This window comes from Didymosphaeria variabile, assembly GCF_027946475.1.
Source record: "Didymosphaeria variabile strain IMI 356815 chromosome Unknown scaffold_1, whole genome shotgun sequence".
NCBI lineage: Eukaryota > Fungi > Ascomycota > Dothideomycetes > Pleosporales > Didymosphaeriaceae > Didymosphaeria > Didymosphaeria variabile.
In genome coordinates, this window is record NW_026611620.1 from 1,968,593 (window position 1) to 1,990,917 (window position 22,325).

At 52.7% G+C, this 22,325-nt stretch overlaps 9 protein-coding genes across 9 annotated transcripts; 6 read left to right on the forward strand and 3 right to left on the reverse strand.

Annotated features, from left to right (window-relative positions):
* Positions 1-248: 248 nt before the first annotated feature.
* On the forward strand, positions 249-2,525 carry N0V89_000631 (uncharacterized protein; the record flags this gene model as incomplete). Its single annotated transcript, XM_056209452.1, has 1 exon — positions 249-2,525. The coding sequence occupies one exon, from the start codon at positions 249-251 to the stop codon at positions 2,523-2,525; it is 2,277 nt and encodes a 758-aa protein (XP_056076274.1).
* Positions 2,526-3,016: 491 nt separating this feature from the next.
* Positions 3,017-4,131, reverse strand: N0V89_000632 (uncharacterized protein; the record flags this gene model as incomplete). Its single annotated transcript, XM_056209453.1, has 3 exons — positions 3,017-3,583; positions 3,638-3,770; positions 3,980-4,131. 3 exons carry the CDS (start codon positions 4,129-4,131, stop codon positions 3,017-3,019), a joined length of 852 nt encoding a protein of 283 aa, XP_056076275.1.
* Positions 4,132-4,677: 546 nt separating this feature from the next.
* N0V89_000633 (uncharacterized protein) lies at positions 4,678-6,475 on the reverse strand (the record flags this gene model as incomplete). Its single annotated transcript, XM_056209454.1, has 3 exons — positions 4,678-4,829; positions 4,889-6,137; positions 6,203-6,475. 3 exons carry the CDS (start codon positions 6,473-6,475, stop codon positions 4,678-4,680), a joined length of 1,674 nt encoding a protein of 557 aa, XP_056076276.1.
* Positions 6,476-7,049: 574 nt separating this feature from the next.
* Positions 7,050-7,745, forward strand: N0V89_000634 (uncharacterized protein; the record flags this gene model as incomplete). Its single annotated transcript, XM_056209455.1, has 1 exon — positions 7,050-7,745. The coding sequence occupies one exon, from the start codon at positions 7,050-7,052 to the stop codon at positions 7,743-7,745; it is 696 nt and encodes a 231-aa protein (XP_056076277.1).
* Positions 7,746-8,689: 944 nt separating this feature from the next.
* N0V89_000635 (uncharacterized protein) lies at positions 8,690-9,475 on the forward strand (the record flags this gene model as incomplete). Its single annotated transcript, XM_056209456.1, has 1 exon — positions 8,690-9,475. One exon carries the CDS (start codon positions 8,690-8,692, stop codon positions 9,473-9,475), a length of 786 nt encoding a protein of 261 aa, XP_056076278.1.
* Positions 9,476-9,844: 369 nt separating this feature from the next.
* Positions 9,845-12,698, forward strand: HSP98 (Heat shock protein hsp98; the record flags this gene model as incomplete). Its single annotated transcript, XM_056209457.1, has 2 exons — positions 9,845-12,593; positions 12,658-12,698. The coding sequence occupies 2 exons, from the start codon at positions 9,845-9,847 to the stop codon at positions 12,696-12,698; spliced, it is 2,790 nt and encodes a 929-aa protein (XP_056076279.1).
* Positions 12,699-15,445: 2,747 nt separating this feature from the next.
* On the forward strand, positions 15,446-18,052 carry N0V89_000637 (uncharacterized protein; the record flags this gene model as incomplete). Its single annotated transcript, XM_056209458.1, has 1 exon — positions 15,446-18,052. The coding sequence occupies one exon, from the start codon at positions 15,446-15,448 to the stop codon at positions 18,050-18,052; it is 2,607 nt and encodes an 868-aa protein (XP_056076280.1).
* Positions 18,053-18,600: 548 nt separating this feature from the next.
* On the reverse strand, positions 18,601-19,707 carry N0V89_000638 (uncharacterized protein; the record flags this gene model as incomplete). Its single annotated transcript, XM_056209459.1, has 4 exons — positions 18,601-19,042; positions 19,098-19,228; positions 19,285-19,620; positions 19,672-19,707. The coding sequence occupies 4 exons, from the start codon at positions 19,705-19,707 to the stop codon at positions 18,601-18,603; spliced, it is 945 nt and encodes a 314-aa protein (XP_056076281.1).
* Positions 19,708-20,217: 510 nt separating this feature from the next.
* On the forward strand, positions 20,218-21,582 carry N0V89_000639 (uncharacterized protein; the record flags this gene model as incomplete). The annotated part of the gene is made up of 1 exon (XM_056209460.1): positions 20,218-21,582. One exon carries the CDS (start codon positions 20,218-20,220, stop codon positions 21,580-21,582), a length of 1,365 nt encoding a protein of 454 aa, XP_056076282.1.
* Between the last annotated feature and the right edge of the window lie 743 nt (positions 21,583-22,325).

Consider the following 22,325-nt stretch of genomic DNA (forward strand, 5'->3'; position numbering starts at 1 on the left):
CAAGCTAGCACCACGTTCTCGCGGCCCGCCATGTTACTGTTCCAATGTCGCCAGTTCCTGGACCGCTTGACGTCAGCGTGCACCCCGGCGTAGGAGCGAGCGAACATGGATCTGGTCAAGATCGATGGGCTACGCGCATGTGGAAAATGTGACCCAAAGAACCGGGACGAGTACCTAGCTCCAGCTTCAAGCCGGCCGTCAAGCCTCCCGACTCACACTGCCGTCGCGAGAGCTCCTTCGCCATCACGATGCGGTTCGCTTCAGTGGCGTATGCGCTCGGGTCGGTATGCGCAATTACAGCCGCAGCATCAACCCAAGGCCTTTACGACTTGATCGAACGACGACTACCTGGACACGCTCAAGATTTCGCGTTTGATTTGAACGAGACGTTGCAACGCAACGAGACCTCACGTCAGAACGACCATTACACCATCACCGCGGCTTCTAATGGTTCCATCTCCATCTCAGGTAATAGCGTGAGCGCTCTCGCAACAGGCCTGCGGAGATACCTCGTCGATATTGCCCACGTTGATGTGTATTGGTTCATCGGGAGTCGACTTGATCAGGCTTCGCCCACGCTGCCTCGACCGAATAGTACTATTACGGGAGCTAGCATAGTGCCCTGGAGATACTTCTTCAACACCGTGACTTTCTCGTACACGACACCATTCTGGAGCTGGTCTGACTGGGAGACCGAACTGGATTGGCTAGCCCTCCACGGAGTCAATCTGCCCCTTGCCTGGGTCGGTTTCGAGAAGATCCTGCTAGATGCCTTCCAGGAGGTCAACCTGACCACGTCCCAAATCTTGCCTTTCTTCTCCGGACCGGCGTTCCAAGCTTGGAATCGTTTCGGCAACACCCAGGGCTCTTGGGGCGGAGACCTTCCACTACAGTGGATCGACCAGCAATTCGAGCTACAGCAAAGGATCTTGTCACGAATGTTGGAGCTTGGTATGACTCCCATTCTTCCAGCCTTCACCGGGTTCGTGCCAAGGGCGCTAGTAGACGTGCATCCAAATGCCACCGTCGTCAATGGAAGTCAATGGGAGGACTTCCCTTCTGAGTATACTAACACTACTTTCCTTGAGCCCTCCGATCCACTATTCTCCGAGGTACAGAGGATCGTTTTAAACAAGCAACTCGACTACTATGGCAACATAACCCTATTTTACACCCTTGACCAATACAACGAGAACGACCCCTTCTCCGGCGACCTCGACTACCTCCGCAACGTAACCCACGGCACCTGGCAATCCCTCAAGTCCGCGAATCCCGGCGCAGTGTGGGTAATGCAAGGCTGGCTGTTCACTTCGAACGCGGATTTCTGGACCAACGAGCGCATCGAGGCTTATCTTTCTGGCGTGGAGGAAGACCAGGATATGTTAGTGCTGGACCTGTTTTCGGAGAGCCAGCCTCAATGGCAAAGAACAGACTCGTACTACGGCAAGCCGTGGATCTGGAACCAGCTTCATGACTACGGCGGCAACCAGGGGCTTTACGGGCAGATCGATAATGTAACTAGCAATCCCATCGAGGCGCTCGCCAACTCCTCATCCCTTGTGGGCTTTGGACTCACGCCTGAAGGCCAGGAAGGAAACGAAATCATGTATTCCCTCCTTCTAGACCAAGCCTGGTCTTCCACGCCCATCGACACGGCAAGTTATTTTCAGACTTGGGTCCACACGCGGTACACCGGGCGTAATAATAGTATTCCTGAGGGGCTATATACGGCATGGGAACTCCTCCGCACAAGCGCATACAACAACACAAACCTCACCTCCAACGCCGTGTCCAAAGCCATCTTTGAACTCGCGCCGAATATCACGCACATGACGAACCGCACAGGCCACCATCCCACAACAATAAACTACGACTCCAGCGTTGTAGTTGATGCGTGGAAGGAGATGTACAATGCGGCGACCGTGGAGCCGGGGCTGTGGGACAACGCAGCCTACACGCACGACTTCGTGGATGTAACGCGCCAGGTGTATTCCGATGCTTTTGCTTTCGCATATACGGCCCTCATCGCGGCGTGGAACTCCAGCACGAACAGCTCGACTACCTTCCAGGCCCACGCGGATAAGCTGATCCTCCTCCTCCGCACGCTCGATCCTCTCCTCTCCACCCTCCCACAGTTCAACCTCGCGTCCTGGGTCTCCTCCGCACGCTCTCTAGCCCCCAACTCCACCAACTCCTCAGTTATAGCGGACTTCTACGAGTACAACGCCCGCAATCAAATCACCCTCTGGGGTCCCTCCGGCGAGATCAACGATTACGCTTCAAAGTCGTGGGGCGGACTCGTAGGAGATTATTATTTGTCGAGGTGGCTCGTCTTTTTGGAGTATATTGGTAGTGTGACGCCGTCAGATTACAAAGATGAAGTTATCAGAGAAAGGGTGAAAGGTGTGGAGGATGGTTTTCAAGCTGCAGGTAGTGGGCTCGGAATTCGGGAAAGCACGGGAGATGTGAGAGGCGTGGTGGAGAGTGCGGTTGTGCCGGCGTTGAGGGAGGCTGGTGTGCTGTAGCGAAGGGTAGTAGGACGAAGAAACGACAATTGAGTACGAACGTTACGGCGTGATCGTCTGCAACTGTACACTTGCAATGGCTTTGATTTGAGACTCGATCTATTATTGCAGCATGACAATACTGTCAAACGCCTCCAGGCGCCGTAGCTAGCTAAAGTACAAGGGATACACCGTATATTTGGGCCATCCCTGACCTTCCCCCACCGGATATATGGAACAAATTCGAAGTACACGAATTACATGAGTAGATGCAGGTGGCATGCCAGTCACTTGCGATCCTAAACAACGACATAGATCGCCTTCGAAATAGGAGATTCGACTTCGGTGACCAATGCGTTCTTACGCACTCGATTACGAGTTCTCGATCGAATACCTCTCAAAGTTAGGGCGGCGTCTCACAGACTAAATTACGAGTCAAAGAGAAACTAGCAGAGAAATGTAACAGACGCAAGAGGGCAGAGGAGACGACAGGCGTGTGCAATGCGGTGCATCTAGACCTGCTGACTTACTCTAGCCCTCTTGCGACTGCTACCAGGCACGACCGCCGGGCCCCTGTGCGAGCTCTCGCCGTCGCCGCCGCGGTTTCTGCCCCTCTCCTGACTGTCAAGAACCAATTGCAGCACATCATACGAGAATTGCGGGAACTCGAGACACATGGCGCGGAACTCTGGTTCTGCCTCGTGGCGCAGGCTGAAGGAGCGGGTGGCCCAGAAAGCAGCGACCGGTTTGCGGATGGTGTGGTCATCAGGACTGGACTCCTTGTAGACGTAGCGGGCGTAGGAAAGTTCGCCCTTGGCGGTGGAGGCAGTGCGGTGGATCTTGCTATGCGCGAGGGACTTGAGGTTGGGGAGTTGCAGGCGCTCGGCGAGGGTATAGATGCGCGCGTGGACAAGGAGGCCGAGGCCTTCATCGTCGGGCTGGGGTTGACGTGGGTCTTTCTCGAGGGGAGCATCGCGCGATGAAGAGGTCTTCTTGGGGAAGTATTCGTTTGTGTAAAGGTACTCGATGGCAGAGCCCATGGCGTCAACATCAACATCAGGCATGATAATTTGACGTGGCTGTTATGGGCGTTAATGACTGCTGGAGGAGAAGATTTACAGCATGCGACTTACGCCTCCCGGTGCGAACTCCTCGATATTCCTTGCAAATTCTGGCGATTTGACTAGAACTGCTTCGTGGGCAGAGTATGTGGTCTTTGTGCCTCCAGATCCAACGATAACCTCGACGATAGGGCTCTTCATCAAGCTGGTAGCTGGTTAGCAGCTATCCAAAGTTCCCGAATTCTCTAGCACAGCCGAAAACCAATTTGTCTGGCAGAGTGACATCGCAGTCGCATCTTTTCTTCTCGCAATGCTCCCGCCGCGACCGTGTCGCATAGGACCAATTGGCGGCCAGCTATCGTCACATAGCTCTCAAAGTGCCACCAGAGATACTCCCAAGGAGATGAGGCTTACTCTGAGAACAGCACGAGCTTGGGCGTCTCCGGCTCCAGCTCGGTAAGGTTGGCTTCCTCACCCGCGCCCGCACCTGCGTCAGCGCCCTCCTCCATGTCGACATCGTCGGCCGGAGTCCCCTCAACAGGTGTCTGGTTCTCAATATCCGCCATAGCTAAAAAAACTGTTTGGTAACCATGCGATCGAAACGGGGGTGGTGCGAATCGAAGACGAGAGCTATTAACGAAGCTCAGAAACGGAGGCTACGAAGCGTAAGCAATTGCGATCGCAGACGAGAAAGAAGCTGCGTGGAGCTCGAACGAATAGGAACCAAGTGGAAGGAAGCTGTAGCGGACGCGCGGAGTGTGTAAGTGTCTACTTACGTTGAGCTATGGGGGAAGGCTGGCGTGGTGGTGGTGGCTGGTCTCTTGGATGGCTGTCTGTGCTTGCTCCTGCCCCAAAAGTCCGGGACGTTCCTGCGTTAGCGCCGGAACCTCGTACCAGCACTGTAACCGCCGAAAGAGGCATCGCACGTCAATTGATGTTATCCCTATGTGCCTGTTCTCTCTAAGATGCACGACGCCTTTGCCCTCCCTTACTAAAGCCTATTATGAGCCTGGCTACTCGTATTAAGCTCATACACATTGTACGAAGGAAAGTCACTTGTCAACACGAGTACGCATCAATTCTTGTAGAGTACTAGCGCAGACTGTGTGTCCCTATAACTTCGAAGACAGAGTCGCTTCGCCTGCCTTCAGGGCATTGTCAATCACCACCATGGCATCAACCAATCGTCTGTCTTCTAATCTCGGCGTGACGACTTGCACGCACAAAGGCGTACCAATGTACACCGATCGATCAACTTCCGTCCCTGATTATCAGTCAGAAACAGTTGGCTCCTCACCATGGGCAAGCTTGAAAGAGACTTACATAATTCTCGGTTCCGCTGATCCCAGCTTCCCAGCGCTTTCGTTCTCGGTATCTCGCCATCCATATCCTTCTCCTCGAATAGTCGAACTGGAACGGTACCCGCTGGATAGTCTAAGAGCACAAAGGAACTTGTGTAGCTCGCAGCATTATACTTGTCGATCTCCGGCACAGGGTGGGGCGCCACGGGGCAGATGAAAGCATCGACCTGCTTCCAGATCTGAAGAGCTTTTGTCTGCAATTGCACCCTCCGCGCATGAAGTTCGCGAAGCTTTTCGAATGCCAAAGGTTCCTTGCGGCGCATGCGAGGTTTCATCCACGGCGAGAGCGGCTCATTGTGTGACTCAAGGAGATCTAACATTGCGTTTCCACCTTCCACGCCCATAAGAGCGTTGACGAGCGACTGGCACTTCGAGAAGATGGGCGTGATGTCGATTTCTATAACTTCGATGCCCGATTTTCGCAATTTGCCCGCCACCTCGTTCAGCAGCCTTAGAATCGGCGGATGCGGCTCCACTACGCCGTCTCGTCTTACGACGCCGATGCGTAGCTTTTCCCCGGCTACCGAAGAGAGGGAACCCCAAGGTCCAGGTATGACATCTGGATCCAGTTCCCATGGCTTCTGTTCTGACACCGCTTGGAAGAATAGCTCGATATCGCGCATAGTGTGTCCCATCGGTCCTGCACTTGCAGCGACCCCCAACTTCGCTACCGCAGGCTTGCTTCCTCCTTCCTGGCCCGCATACGGAACACGTCCATTACTCGGCTTCGCGCCATAGAGACCTTCGCACATGGCTGGGACACGTATCGAGCCGCCAACATCTGTGCCTATGCCCAAGACAGAGCCTCTTAATCCTAAAAGCGCTGCCTCGCCGCCGGAGCTGCCGCCTGCCGTCACAGCTGTATTCAACGGATTGAGTGTGCGCCCGAAGATGTTATTATGCGAATCCAACGCTGCCAGTGTCTGCGGAACATTTGTCTTGCAGTATAGCACAGCGCCGGCATTAAGCAGGATGTCGACCAGAGGGGCATTCTCTGTTGACGGTTTGAAACACAAAGCAGCAACGCCGATGGAAGCATCATATCCTTTGACCTTGAACGTATCTTTTAACGAGATTGGCACACCATGAAGTGGTCCCAAGGGTCGTTTCCCTGACTCCAGATGGTCGTCTAACTCTTTCGCTCTTTGCAATGCATCTTCAAACAATATCTCGGTCAAGCAGTTGGTAAGCTGTTGTGCTATAGCAGCCCTCTACAACCCTAAGTCAATCTACGGTGACATGACTTTCAGGCATATTTCTGTACGAGCCAACATACCTTGCAGAACGCCCGCACTACATCCACACTCTTCACTTTTCGTTCTCTGATCGCCTCTGCCAATGCGGTCGCATCATAACTTTCCGTCAACCTCAATTCTTCTTCACTTAGCACACCACACTCCCTTGGTATGCCCAAGTAGTTCGTCACTTCAGGCGTAGGAAGTCGATCCTGAGGTATTCGCCAGTCAGACGGTATGCGCGCATACTGCTCATCCTTTTTTTGCCAGGCAACGAGCTGCCACTTGGGTGGTGACAGTGCTAGAGAAGCCATCGTGACACAATTGAACCAGAGTGAGATGGTTCGATGGTCGTGGAAGGAGAACAAAGTGATGCCGTGGACTAAAGCTGGGGTAAACGCGGAGCCGAGGTTGGCTAGATGTCGTTAGCGCCGAGGCAGCGCGGAGTACATGTAGACGTTGAGGCGAAGGGCTGGGAAATCGAAAATCTACATATCTCTTCTTACAGCACACTCTTTGTGCTTCCCTTAAGACTTGGTAGAAGCCAATGCGTTCCTCAAACTGATATCGCACCTTCTACATGTAACACTCTGTATGAATTTTATCTAGGTATGCACACCTGTCTTGCAGACGTAAGGGCAACTTCATATACTTTCTTGGCCGTCTACGACACACTGCTCCAGGCGTGCGTAAATTGAGGCTCCATCGCTGCATTGCAAAGACTGCGTCAATACTTCGGAGTTAATTTCTGGAAGCCCGTACAACTGCCGCGCCACTAACAGACGCCCTAACGCCCGTAAGCATCCTAAATGATACTTATCCTGCTGCTGCCTGCCCATTCGAGACGGCTGTGATTCTTCTGGAATCGGTACTAGGTTACCAACCACGATGAAACTCATCATCATCGGCGCAACAGGCTTCGTAGGCACCGAAATCCTGCGCCAGAGCCTCCTCAGGAAAGACATCACCTCCGTCGTCGCGGTCACACGACGCACCCTTCCCTCCTCATCACCCTCTTCCCCAAAACTGAACAACGTGGTTGTGAGAGAGTACGACCAGTACGATCATCATGCGAAGACCGCGTTCAAGGACGCGAATGGGTGTATCTGGACTATCGCCATCACACCCTCCAAGTCCTCGAATTTCCCTTGGGATGAAGTCGTCCGAGTCTGTCAAACATCCACACTAGCTGGCCTCCGCGCAATGCACTCAGCCGGCCTCGCATCACCATTCCGCTTCATCTACATGTCTGGTATCGCGGCGGAGCGCGACCAGACAAAAACGCCAAGTTTCAAGCCCCAATATAGTCTTATGCGGGGCGAGACGGAGAACCAAGTCCTCGCTTTCGCCAAGGAGCATGGATTTGAAGCTGCGGCCGCGAAACCGGGATTGATTACTGATGGGGGAATTGCGAAAAAGGCTTTGGCCACGGCGCTGTATTACGCAATGGGTGTGCCGAGTGTGAAGGTGGAGCAGTGTGCGGCGGCGATGTTGGAGCAGGTTGTGAAGGGAATTGAGAAGGAGCCGTTGATGAACAATGATTTGGTGGAGGTGGCGGAGAGGATGGGTAGGGAGGGAGGATGATATGAGGTGGAAGGCCTGTAGAGGGCGAGAAGGGTGGCTGATCGCGTGTACGTGTGTTGTGCAAGTTGGGGTAGCAAGATGCACGAGCTTCCACCTAATGGATCTTACCCTCATGCTACGACTCTGTATGGGACGTGTCAAGTGATATGTTTCTCATGATGTTGCTAGGGAATGACTCGATTCACAATGTGTTGTCGTCTTTTCGTAGCAATGCCAAAACCTCGTACTACAGGGTCGATTGTTACGCAACCACTGAGGATTACTGTCGGCTGCCCCTTTGTAGTGGACTGGTTTAGGAAACATGTTTCCAATGATGTAGCCAGGAGTACCTCGATCTACATCGTGTTGTCGCGGTTTCATAGCGATGTCGAACCCTTATACAATAATGTTGAGTCGGAAGCTACTGACTATACGATTGATTAAAGCTTCTGGATGGTATGATGCAGTATGTATCTTGCAGACGCTGAGAACATCTGAACTCATGATTTGCTTACATGCAGCATCGACACTTGAATCTTGCCCAATAGCAGTCTGTCACTATGACCCAGAAACTGTTGGTTCCGATCAACAAACAACTATCCCAAGATGGTGCGAATTCTATCAGGATACTCTAAGTCTTACCACCTTTTCCCCATGTGCCTCGTTTGTCTCCGATTTCGAATCCCAGATTTTACCCCCAGTGTAGACCTATGATTCATCTAATCTTTTTCTCTTGGCCTTGCTGCTATGTCCAACGCTTTTTCGCACGACTAGGTGAAGATGGAAACTTGAGCAGTATTATGATTCACCTTCACCACGAGGCGTTGCAGCCGGCAACCAGCAAACGGAAGGAGCAATATACTCCCAGTTGCAACTTGTGGTCGTTTTCCTTTTCCTTTCTCTTCAGGTCGCTTTTCTTCGTTCGTTATAGGAGCGAACCAGCTAACAGTTGACAGATCCAGACAATGACAGTACGAAGCACCATCCGGGGCCAGCAACGCCGCAGGGCCATCGTCCAGCGCCTGATTGGCGGGCAGCGCTTTCGTGGGACGATCGTAGTCGACGAGGAAGAAGCGCACAAGAATGACGATGAGCGATTAAAGGACCTCATTGAAGCAGAGGGTATTGATGCCGCGTTTGTCGAAGGCATCAAGCCTCGTTGGGAGGCATACTTCACGGACGGCAGTGCGAAGAACGACAGACTCGGCGCTTGTGTCGCGGTGTTGAGCGAAGCCAAATCGAAGATTTGGCACCTAGGAACGTATACCGGCAAGTCGATGGATGCTGAGCTGTTTGCCATAGCGGCGGCGCTGGGCATGGCCCTCGATGACTCTAGCTCAAGCAACCGGTTGCGCCGCGTCCGCATCTACACTGATGCTGCGACCATTCTTGCTGGCTTAAGCAACTCTGGTTGCTGGGTCCTTGGGCCCATCATGGACACCAACGAGCCTCTAGCCATCCAGCTCGTTTACGATCGGGCTGAAGCGCTCTACAACTTGGGTGTGGACCTGGAGCTGGTTTGGGTGAAAGCCCACAAAAACAGCTACATGAATCACATCGCAGACATAGGTGCCAAACAAGGTGCAAAGCACGAGCCACCAGACACACAGCCGCCGCAAGGCAAGACCTTTGAGATATGGAAAGCGATACCAAAATCAATTTTGGGCAAGGGCCTTGATGTGGTGCAGGAATGGAGATTGCGGGGCAATCAAGTTGATAGCGAGTCAAAGAAAGAAGCGATACGAAGATGATTGATCTTCAGAAGAAGCTCAACTACCAGTGTACATTTGGTGGTTATGCATCAGGAGACATCTGGAAAGCCGCTTCGGCGCTAGTGATTGATCCACACTAGCGCCTCGCCTAACGATGACGTAACCGGGACTGACCGGACAGCCCAACCCTGTTCTCGTATCGCCCAGAAGGTTCGACGACCAATACCAGAAGTCTCGCGGTGGCTCCAGCGACAACTCGCACCTGCGACCCCACGTACGACCTACTATAAAATCTCCCGTGGCCTCGACCTCGACTCCTCAGACACCAACAACAACCATAATTGCTTTCAGTACTCTCATTCAGCATACTCAACGACACACGAGTCACTGCTCGACCCACTTTCCAACATGACATCCTTTGACGCATACACCGACAAAGCCGCCAAGGCGCTCGCCGACAGTTTCGAGCTTGCCAAAGGCTACGCACATTCACAACTCACTCCCGTCCACCTCGCCGTCTCGCTTATCGACCCGCCGCCGGACGACCAACAAAAAGCAGGCCTGTCCCAGCCTTCAGTACCCTTCTTCCGACAAGTCATCGACCGCGCGAATGGCGATGCACAACAACTCGAGCGATCTCTCAAGAAAGCCCTCGTCCGGCTGCCCAGTCAGGACCCGCCACCAGACCGAACCTCACCTTCACCAGCAATGGCCAAGATACTACGGTCAGCAGAAGAGCTCGCGCGGACACAAAAGGACAGCTACATCGCAGTAGAGCATCTCATCCAGTGCCTCTGCCAGGACCCGTCAATACAGAAATGCCTGGCTGAGTCCAATGTACCAAACACCAAGCTGGTCGACCAGGCTATCCAGGCTATCCGCGGCACGAAGCGGGTCGACTCTAAGACGGCAGACGCAGAGCAAGAGAACGAGAACCTCAAGAAGTTCACCATCGACATGACCGCAATGGCACGGGAAGGCAAGATCGACCCGGTCATTGGTCGCGAGGAGGAGATCCGACGAGTTATTCGCATTCTGTCGCGACGAACCAAGAATAACCCCGTTCTCATCGGAGAGCCAGGTGTGGGTAAGACTACCGTTGTCGAAGGTCTCGCCCGCCGCATTGTCGACGCCGATGTTCCCGCCAATCTCGCAGCTTGCAAGCTACTCTCACTCGACGTTGGGGCCTTGGTCGCCGGCAGCAAGTACCGTGGAGAATTTGAAGAGCGCATGAAAGGTGTGTTGAAAGAGATTGAGGAGTCCAAGGACATGATAGTACTATTCGTGGACGAAATCCATCTTCTCATGGGCGCTGGATCCTCTGGAGAGGGCGGCATGGACGCTGCCAACCTGCTGAAGCCCATGCTGGCCCGTGGACAGCTTCACTGTATCGGCGCAACGACTCTTGGCGAATACAGGAAGTACATCGAGAAGGACCAGGCGTTCGAGCGACGTTTCCAACAGGTACTGGTCAAGGAGCCTAGCATTCCCGAAACCATCTCCATCCTACGTGGACTGAAGGAACGCTACGAGACGCACCATGGTGTCACCATCATGGACGGTGCCATCGTTTCTGCGGCTACCCTTGCTGCACGCTACCTTACACAGCGTCGTCTCCCCGACTCGGCAGTTGACCTGATCGATGAAGCTGCCGCTGCAGTCCGCGTTACTCGAGAATCACAACCCGAAGCTCTTGACAACATGGAGCGTCGCCTTCGCCAACTCGAGATAGAGATTCACGCTCTGAATCGCGAGAAAGACGAAGCGTCCCAGGCCCGTCTAAAGGAAGCTAGGGCTGAAGCTGCAAACATCGAAGAAGAGCTGAAGCCGCTCCGAGAGATGTACGAACGCGAGAAGGGCCGCAGCAAGGAAATTCAGGAAGCTAAGATTAAGCTCGAGAACTTACACAACAAGGTCGCAGAGGCTGAGCGTATTCGCGACCTTCAGACCGCTTCCGATCTGACGTACTACGCCATTCCCGACTTGAAGCAACGCATCGCCGAGCTTGAGGCAGAGAAGAAGAAGGCTGACGCAGAGATGTGGGCTCACCAGGATGGTGAAGGTGCGGCTCTTCTCAGTGACTCCGTTGGACCCGACCAAATCAACGAAATCGTGGCGCGCTGGACCGGCATCCCAGTTACCAGGCTAAAGACTACCGAGAAAGACAAACTTCTCAACATGGAGCGACACCTTGGTCAGATTGTCGTTGGGCAGAAGGAAGCTGTTGGGGCTGTCTCCAACGCAATCCGGCTCCAGCGATCCGGTCTCGCAAACCCAAATCAGCCGCCGAGCTTCCTCTTCTGTGGTCCCTCCGGGACAGGTAAAACATTGCTCACCAAGGCCCTTGCTGAGTTCCTGTTCGACGACCCCAAGTCTATGATCCGGTTTGATATGTCAGAATACCAGGAGCGCCACTCTCTTAGCAGAATGATTGGCGCACCCCCAGGATATGTCGGTCATGACGCAGGAGGCCAGCTTACAGAAGCACTCCGTCGTCGTCCATTCTCCATCCTACTCTTCGACGAGGTCGAGAAGGCTGCAAAGGAAGTTCTCACTGTTCTCTTGCAACTCATGGACGACGGTCGTATCACCGACGGCCAAGGCAGGGTCGTAGACGCGAAGAACTGCATTGTCGTCATGACCTCTAACTTGGGTGCTGAATACCTCTCCCGACCCAACGCACCCGACGGTCGCATCGATCCTACCACCCGCGAGATGGTCATGGGCGCACTCCGCAGCTACTTCCTCCCCGAGTTCCTCAATCGTATTTCCTCCGTTGTCATCTTCAACCGTCTCACTAAGAAGGAGATCCGCAAGATTGTCGACGTGCGCATGGCCGAAATACAGAAACGTCTCCACGCAAATGGTCGCAACGTGCGCATCGAGATGACCAACGAAGTACGCGACTACCTTGGATCAGCTGGTTACTCACCCGCCTACGGTGCCCGTCCTCTTGCACGTCTTATCGAGAAGGAGGTGCTCAACCGTATGGCTGTGATGATCCTGCGCGGTAGCATCAAGGATGGCGAGTCGGCACGCGTGGTACTCGAAGATGGTCACATCTTCGTCTTGCCCAACCACACAGACAGCGAAACAGACTCCGAGATGTATGACGAATCCGATGCTGTGGCAGAGCTGGAGGATGAGGCAGATGGAGGTATGGATCTCTATGAGTAAATCTCTTCTTCTGAGGAAGTCGACCTTTGCTAAGAGGTTTATAGGTAATGGTTGGATGAATATGGACGAGGATGACGTGGACTAGATGAAGTCTAGTACCGGATATAGTCTTCTTATTTCTACGAAAAAGGGCTCTGGGACTTTGGATATACAGCGTGGCGTTTGGCTTGGAGATACCTTTTGTAATGACTTCACGACTAAAGATGTTTACGGCTTTGAAATATCGAGTAAAGGCGCTGGATGGGAGTTTAGGCGACCTTCGTATATAGTCAATAAAAACTCCTGCATACTTCATAAACACCTTCCTAGCATTCAAACCTTGTGATGCCTTCTTGCTCCTCCCGAAACCCCCGTCCGACTTGTCACCTCTCCATTATCGAACACATCTACCCCGTCGGAAGCTCGGATATGTTAACCAAAAACACTAACGAGTACTACTAATTAAACACACGTCGGTCAGCTTCTCACCTTGCCCATATCACTTCAGCTAATGTAGTTTGGAAGAAGTCGAAAACAGTCGGTCAGCGGGAAAGACATATCATGATGGACGACAGGAAAATATCTATATTGGTGAATGTATGTTTTCGTGGGGAGGTGATACTGTGGGAAGCATTCCATAGTTCCGGGTGAAAGTATTAGCGCGAGTAGTTGACCTGAAAACGAGGTTGAGTGTGCGCTCGGTTTCCACATTTAGAAATGCGAGCATTTCCCCTGAATCCAATCGCACAATCGAGGGAGAAGGTAAATCAACAAGCCGGCTGAGTGTAGCATTGTGAAACCTGTCCAGGAGCTTAGCCCAGCATTCCAGGTTGTCCTAATCACATAGATCAGTCTCAATGTTAACGACCGTCACGCTGGCACCATCACGCACTGGCACCAGCTCACACCCTGTCCTTCCGTTCGTGTGGACGTCTATCGTAAAAAGTAAGACTATGCACTGACGTCAACATAAATATAGGCTGGATGATTTAGCCATCTTATTCACTTCAAGTGTACCCTCTTCTTGCAGTAGTGACAGAAATCCAAGCCCAAAAGAGAAACCTCGCGTCGCCCTTAGATGAAAAGCCGATACCGACCAGAGCGAAGGTGATGGCAGCGCCGATGAAGGAGATAGCGGCAGAGCTGCACGCCTTGAGACGCCTGGAGTGAAATGTCCGATCGCATACAGTTCCAATGGTAGAGGAAGGACTGGGAAGCAGAGCTTCGATGTCAGCGACTGTGGACGGCGGAGGCTTGTATAGTGGCGTAGCTGTGGTGATGCCGTCGGACTCGTCCATGAGGGGTCGCACTACCGAGTTTGCTGTTTTGGAAGGCGTAGATGAGGCGACAGCCGAAGTTTCTGTTCCGAAGTTGCCGTCTCCATGTACCTACCCTTGCGCTGTCCATATCGGGGCAAAAAGAAAAATCATGGTTGCCGAAACCCAGAATTGCTGACAATCGTTAGCCTTGATTGATGGAGGCTCGAACGGGCGCAACTCACAACTAGGGATCTTCGCATTTGCTTGTAGTACAAGTGCGACGCGTTACCACTGCGCCATTCCGGCCCGAATGACCCTTCTGAAGCTGAGCTCAGAGTGGATTGTTTGATGCCAAATTTCTGGCCCGTCGGCAATATGAAGCACGCGATGATGGCTTTTCCAGGACGCGCAATGCGCCTTCGGTCTTCTCATAGTGCTAATTGACACGCAGGCAGCGTTGGTGGGGCACTGTGGGCCTCCCCCGCCATACTCTATACAGCCGATGGCGTGCGACCAGCATCGGACGGAACGAGCCTTCGTCCCAAGTTGGGCTCAGCCCGCATTAACGAAATCATCTTGAACGATAGATCTATCAATGAACCATTTGATTTACACATACACCAACGACAACTAAGGGGCTAGCACTTTCGTCACCAGTGCCCTTTCTACAATATGTACGGAGCAAACCTTCGCGGTATCTTCCGTCGTTTACGTAGAGGAGCTCTGCAGTCTACCGAAAAAGCGTCCTAGTCCCACTACTGCACATAGATACGTACGGATGTTCATGCCACGGATCTCAAATACCCAATATCCTTGGTCAGAAGCAGCATCAGAGTCCTGGCCATTGCCTCAAATGCATCTTGCGCGTTGCGAGCAAGAGAAATTGCCAACCACGGAACAGACCCGCATTGGACCACACAAGAATCATATCTTTTGGGCCTAGCAGGCGCTTGGAGACAGGACGTTGGACTCACTACGAGACTTCTGCAACCCTGCTATCGAACCCAGCGAGCACTCAGTTTCCGTACCTACAGTAAGTGGTGGTAAGCCTGATTCTGTAGATAGTCTCTTATGCTTTACCGCAGGTTCATTTGCGCAGGCAACGGCATGTTTGATCCATCATACACATCGGTCAGTTGCATCGCATGTCTAGTGCATGTCCGCTACACAGCTGAACATTCTGCTGTTGATTACTCAATTGAAGCAAGGCAAAGTCGATAACTTCGTTTCCCTAATAGGTGCATAGCACATCGATAACATCATTCGTGCTTTCCTCCACCGATAGCAGGCTTGGAGGGCGGCATGGCGGTGATGAGCTGTCTAGCGCGCGAGGTGAGCGGGACCATTCACCACTAAACCCAAGTTGCCCATCCAACGGCGGAACATCGTGCCGCCGACAACAACAACAACAACAACACCACGCCGCTGTGACGATCGACAAGATGTGCACTACAGATTTAGGGCCCAAATTTGCAGACCCAATCCATCACTCACTGCTAATCGAACTTCGCGAGTGACCCATTATTAATCTTCGCGCTCGCTCGGGGTCCACGAGCGCGGCAATCGAACGTCGCACAGCGACCAACATTCCAGCATGACCACAATCCACCACTCGCCACCACCGGGTGCGACTCCCTTCGCGATCTACGAGGACCCAGAGGACCAAGAGCCGCCTTCGCCGTCCGAAGAAGGCGATGTAGACGTTTCCTTCACGTCTGACATGTCAATGTCTGGGGCCGATGTAGCCATACCTAGCATTGAAACCGAGCGCGACCTGCACGATGAACCAGAGCCATACAATGGCTCGTACACGTCCCGCTCGTCAATACTCTCGTCGTCCCGTCGCGACTCGACTATGACCGACAACAGCTTCGTCTCGTCGCTCCCATCCGAAATATCGGTAGCCTCCAAACCAGTACCGCCAGCCGATGCCCTCGAATCACGATATTCGCCTCGCAAAGAACGTCCACCGTTTCGCAACCCATCATCGGTACGGGCCATGCAAATGGCGTCTCCAGTGCCTTCACTTGCACTAGAAGCGCCTCGAGAGCGCACGAAAGGGAGCTACAAGCTTGCGACGCCTAGTAGAAGTGGTAGATCGGACTCTGTGTCGACTACAGGTACGCGCCGATCACGGTCGCACAGGGACAGCATGCATAGGGAAAACCAGGCCCAGAGGCCTAGTGCAACGCCGCAGCCGTTGCCGCTAGTGCTGCTGCACGTCACAATACTGCCGATGCAGATGCCCTACACGCCTGAGATCATGATTAAGATCATGCCGGAATGGCTTGTGGAGAACTACAAGGTTCTAGAAGAGAAGCTTCAAGATATTGTGCTGATGCGTCGAGGCCTTCTGATTCAGCATCCGCGAGATGAGTACGATGTACTAGAGGAACGGATATTGGAAAGCTTGGAGCTGAAAACGCCGCGACTGCTCAAATGCGGACACTTCGTTGCGCCTGACTCGGACGACGAAGAGTCTGATGAGTTTGATGACGAGCGCAGAAATGCAGCAGACGATGGTACGGGGCGAGGCAGTCGCATGAGCGGAGGCACAGTCACCGCTGAAGAGGATCCCGAGTATAGGTACCCCACACCCAACTCTGACGACGCAGGTGTGTGCCTGGACTGCCATCGACAAGTAAAGAAGCCTGGTCACGGTGTTGGTGCAGGTACAAAGAGATGGGACATCAAAATCTACGCAGCAAATGGCCTGATGCGCGCTGGCGCTTGGATAGCGGCTTGGAGCGAGATGGAGAGATGCGACGTAGAAATTTCGCCTTGGATCCCGCATGAAGTCAGGAAGACTCTAGACAAGCGGCTTCAACAAGAAGAAGAAGCAGTAAGGGACAAGGCACTCTATGCGGCCGAACTACAGCGTCAGATGGAGGCAGAGGCCACCTTGCAGAGAAAGCTAGAAGAGGAGGCGGAAGCGAAGCAAAGAGCAGAAGAGACTGAGCTACAGATCAAGATCGAGGCAGAAACAGTTATCCTCCAGAAGAAGCTGAATGAAGAGGCCGCTGGAAAGAGAAAGCTCGAAGAGACGCTCACTGAAAGAATTGAAGAAGCAAAAGAAGCCATCCGACTTGAATTTGAGGCTCGAGCACTTATGGAGGCGAACGGCGTTGCTGACCGATTTCGTGCCATGGAAGATGCGCTGAAGGCAGCGCGCGATAAAGCTGCAGCGCAAGCACCCAATGTGGTTCAAGTGCCCCACATTCCGTCTCGCTCACGTAGTCGAACTCGACATCGAACTCGCTCACGGTCTCGCAGACCACGCGTTGAAGAGATTCCGCTTGGTACATTACTGAAGAATTACTTTGTTTTACAGCTTCAGGACTCGCGAAACTTCTTCATTCTGATACTGGGAGCTCTCGTTGTCTTTCTGCTGACTAACTCGAACCCTAACTGGAACTTACATCCACCCACACTAGATGTCAGAGCCGCAGTTCCGTTGGATGATGTCGCTGAGCCAATAGTCCCGGCCGTAGTCACTTCTACAGCTACGATGACTGCGACCTCCTTCTCTACGCTAGTAGTCATCGAGGTGCAGACATCAGAGGGTCCCCAAGAAACTTTGTCGCCGGCATCATCCGGTACGACAGTGCTTGAAGAGGCGGAGCCCAGTACCTCGCAACCTTCAATGGAGGAACCGAACATAGTAACGATTTTACCGGCCGAGACTGAGCATGGTGACGAGAGGGCGGACTCCGTAAAAGAGATCTTGGAAGAGCCAGCTGAACAAGCCATCAGTGAGGAAGACGATGTGACGACCAGGGATCAAGCCATCCCTGTCGGGAATGCCTCAGGATACGTAGCATCGTCAGAACCACCTATGTCAACTGCTGAAGCACCCTCTGGCGAGTCCTTCGCGCCATCACAACATGTGTTGTCTTCATATACAGTTGAGGAGCCCGATGTTGAGGAGCCCATTCCTGGAGAGCCCGCCACTTCGCAGGCCATTATTGAGGATCTCATTGCTGAGGAACCTACAGTTGAACCATTTGAGATTGAACAAGCCGATGCATCACTTGGTTCTGCCTTGCCTGAAGCCGAGAGCCTTGACAACGAAGACTTTGCAGAGGCCCCTGCACAGCATGAAGATCAACCAGAAACCGAAGCTGTACCACAAGTCGACGAGGCTCCGAATCTTTCCGGAGAAGACGCCTCGGCAGCTGCGCATGAGATTGACGAACTATGAGTGCCCCGAAGCCACAATATCGTCCGCTGAGGCTGAGCATAAGACATGTCCCTTTCGGACGTGGCGTGAGCTTCACCACACGACACACTCGCACATCACCAAGACTGCCATGTCCGCCTTCTTTCACCGGTTTGCAACCACTTCATTGAGCAATCGATACGCGTAATGCTCCTATTCCCCTATCTCACGACTTACACCCCCTTACGATGTAATGCACACAGGCCACGTTCCGTTCGTCTCTTTCATTTACCATGTAGCGTTGATGCAATGTCATAGCGTGGAGTTCAGGACATCCCAAGGATGGTCAGCATAGCGAAAGTTTAGGAGTAGAAGCTGAGCATTGTAGGACAGAACCAGCTGCCAGTAGACAATATAGTAATACCATCCTCATGGTTCTTGCATTTCCACTTGATAGTCAACCATGAATGAGTGAATAGAGTACCAAGGAATCGTTGATTTCGTAGGCAGAGCCGTGATCCCAATTCTGCCGTGACCTCGTGCAAGATTTCTTTACACATTATGTATCCATCCCCAATTTCATCTTTGCCTCAATCAATACCGTCACTCGCGATCCCCTGCTTCCTCTTATCTTCCATACGCTTCCTCGTCTTCGCCTTACCATCCTCAATCCACTTGTCATACGCGCCCTCACCCTGTGCCAATTTCGCCTTCACAACGCCCTTCATGAGCTCGCCGACAAATCCCACGAAATTGTGCCGCCGCAGCGCATTCTCCCACAGCCACGCACTCCGCTTCTCCTCCTGCTCCTCGAGCGCCTCCTGATCCCCAATCTCGCGCGCGCGAATCCGCTGGTCCTGCACGCAGGCGAGCAGGTTGAAGCGAATTTCTGTGGCGGGGTAGCGGTTGATGCGGCGCTGGAGCACGGGGACGATGGCGTCGGGGAAGTTTTGCGGGGTACAAGGGCCGTGGGAGATGGGGGCGGGTTGAAGACCGTCGAGTTCGTAGAGCGTGTTGTTTATTGAGGTATATCTATCCAGCAAATCAGTATTTCCAAGCGCATGTGAAGAAGGTGGGGTAAACACACGCGATGAAGTGGTAGACGTCGTCGTCTTCTGTGGCGGTGCGCTGCGTCTCGTCTATGAATGGTGAGGATCGCGCGAATGAGTTGTGTACTTCACGAATAACGTCTGAGTTTGAAAGAGTCTCGCCCCGGAACTGCGTGTAAATGTTAGCATTCACCCGTCCAAGGCGCAACCGCCACGCATGCTCACCTCCGGTGGAAATTCCTGTGTGAATTCCTTGAACTCTTTCAAGTCCTTGCCTATTTGCACCTCACCATCCTTGTTTAGTAGTACGCTAAGCAGCGCTTGCGTGCCGCACGCATTTTGTATTGTCTGCGCAGCAAAGAAGATGTCGTTTGCCGCATCGTGATCAAAGCTGCCATCTTTTGGTGTATCAGACCGCGCTTCGCCGGTAGGATATTTGAAGAGAAATATGACGCCGTAGATCTTGCCGAGGCGTTTAAGTTCGTCTGAATCTAGGGTTACGAGCTCTTCAAACTGTACGTCCTTGACGCCGAGCTTCTCGATGAGGTACGTGAACACGCCCTATGGATATGTCAGCTCGTGTTAGGGATGAGGTGGGCGCAAAAGACGTACCGCATCACTCTCGATTGTGTTCCAGCCTCCGGACATGGTTCAGGATGTCTGGATGTTGTGTCGAGGGAACGGTGAGTTGTTGCGGCGGTGGAGTCTGGTTCGCTGGCGCCGGGTTGAGGTCGGCCCGAAGTGCGTTCTCGGAAGAATTCCGAGAGCTCGGAACGGGAGAACCCCTCAAGTGACGCAATGTCTGGCTACTCGACTTTGGACTTCGACATCAAAAGTTCGGTTCTTGCTCGGAACCACTCGGGCTTATATCAACATTATCGTATACATCCGTGAAGCCTCTACTTGTCTATACATGTAACGTCTAGGCGCACATTTGCTTCGTTGTACAAGTCAATCGTTGAAACCATGAATTCAATTTACTACCTTTCTCCCCCGATATCCAACCAAAGTGCTCACATGTTCGACATTGATATTCGGACTTTGGAAAATGCTCGGCGAAGAACCGGCGAACTCTGTGATACACCTACGCCTATATCCTTGTCCAATTTCTCCACCCATCGTGACGTCAAAGGTCCAGCGACAACGCCAATATGAGCAATGCACTCGTATGTTCGCCATGTAAATAAGCTTCCCCGCAAGATGGATGCGAACCATCACGACACTCCTGGCTCATCATCTAAGATGGCATCTAAACCAACAATCGCCATAATTGGCTCCGGATGGGGCGGGTTTACCTTGGCTCATGCTCTATCGCTCGCGAAGTACAATGTCACAGTCGTGTCACCCTTGAGAACAATCCAATATACGCCTCTGCTTGCCAGTGCAGCAGCAGGTATGTTCAACTTCCGCCTGGCGGAAGAACCGGTACGCCGGCGCAACAAGCTACCCGGCCTATCCTACTACAACGCCAAGGTCGAAGACATCGACTTCAACTCTCGAACGCTCGACTGCAAGGCGACCGATAGCGACATTACCGAGGAACATCTAAAAGGCGTAGACTCTTTTAAGCTCAAATACGACAAGCTCATTCTCGCGCCAGGATGCGATGTGCAGACATTCGGGACACCGGGAGCGCTGGAGCACGCTATATTCCTGAGGACCACAGATGATGCGCGGAGGATTCAGAAGCGTATACTAGATATGCTGGATGCGGCGTCAATTCCTGGCTTGACGGACACCCAGCAACGTAACATGCTTCGTATCGTCATTGTTGGCGGCGGCGCCATCGGCATTGAAGCGACGGCTGAGCTCTTCGATTTATGGGATCATGAAATGAGGCATGTGTATCCGCACTTGGATGGAAAAGTAACCATTGAGATCCACGATGTTGCGCCCGCGCTTTTGGGTACCTTCGACAAACGGCTCGGAGAATACGCAGCGCAGAAGCTTGAAGGACGAGGCATCGAAGTCAAGACGAGCAGCCATATCGAAAAGGTCGATGCCGGTGCTATATGGACGAAGGAGCAGGGCGAATTGCGATATGGCATGCTTATCTGGGCAACCGGGAACGGCACCAATCCACTGGTTTCGAAGCTGGATGTCAAGAAGGACGGGAAATTGCAGCGCATCGTGACAGATCGACGGCTCAGAGTGTTTGACGCCAAGGACCAGCTCATCGACAATGTGTATGCTCTTGGCGACTCGGCTGATATTGAGGGGTATACGCTGCCAACCCTTGCCGAAGTGGCAGTGCAGAAGGCGAAGTATCTTGCCGAGGAACTCAACAAGGCCGACATGCCAGCGCAGGCTTTTGAATACAAACAACGAGCCAACATCGCCTACCTAGGTCAGCATGATGGTGTCATTGGTGGTAAGGACGAATGGACGGGGCAATCGGCGTGGCTGGCGTGGAGGAGTGGCAGTATATACCATTGGCCCAGAAGTTGGAGAAGAACGCTCATGATTGGCATTAGCTGGTTCTTTAACAAGATTGGGGGAAGAGATATTGCCAGAAAGTGGTGAGGGTATTGAGAAATGCTATGGCTGACGATAGTATGCTAACCGACAAGTCTACCGTGGATATTGCGCCGTTCAAACACTTCTATGTCTCGTCGAAACGCGTTAGTACACACTCTTTTCATACTATGACGTTATGATGGTGTTCTTCTCTTTTCGTTTTGTAGGGTAGGATCATGGAGAAGAGATACTGGAGGTGCAGCGGAATTGTGATAGCAGAATCTTTCCAACTTCGTCGGAAGCTTGTAACATTCTCCGAGAATATTGCGTGTTGGCAACATATCGTTTCTCTCGCCAGCGTGAAGTTTCGGCCGTGGGCTCGCTAGATAAAACGTGCACGAGTCCAGGCTCTTGGCTACTCTATCCCAGAGTGACTCAAGCTGTCATAAGTCTCCTAATCTATGACTCAATGCTGGACAGCCGACCGTCACAGTTTCTTTGAATCGCGCTGTTACAACTCGGCGCGGAGATTGCTTTTTTCAAACGTGTAATTTTCGCTCGTTCTGGTGCCAAGGATGGTGGAAAGGAAAGTTCCATGGATATTGCAAATCGCAGACGATCAAGCCTTCGGGATTGAACAAGTTTCCGAGCTTTTCGCATCTTGAATGGAGATAGCCCACCAGTGATACTCCTTCACATTCGAAGTCAGTGGGATGCGAATGCAGAGCTCCCGTAGTCGTGCATGATGAAATCGAGAAGGCACAATCAAGCAGAGCATCATGACCGCACCGTACCCACTTGGACATGCG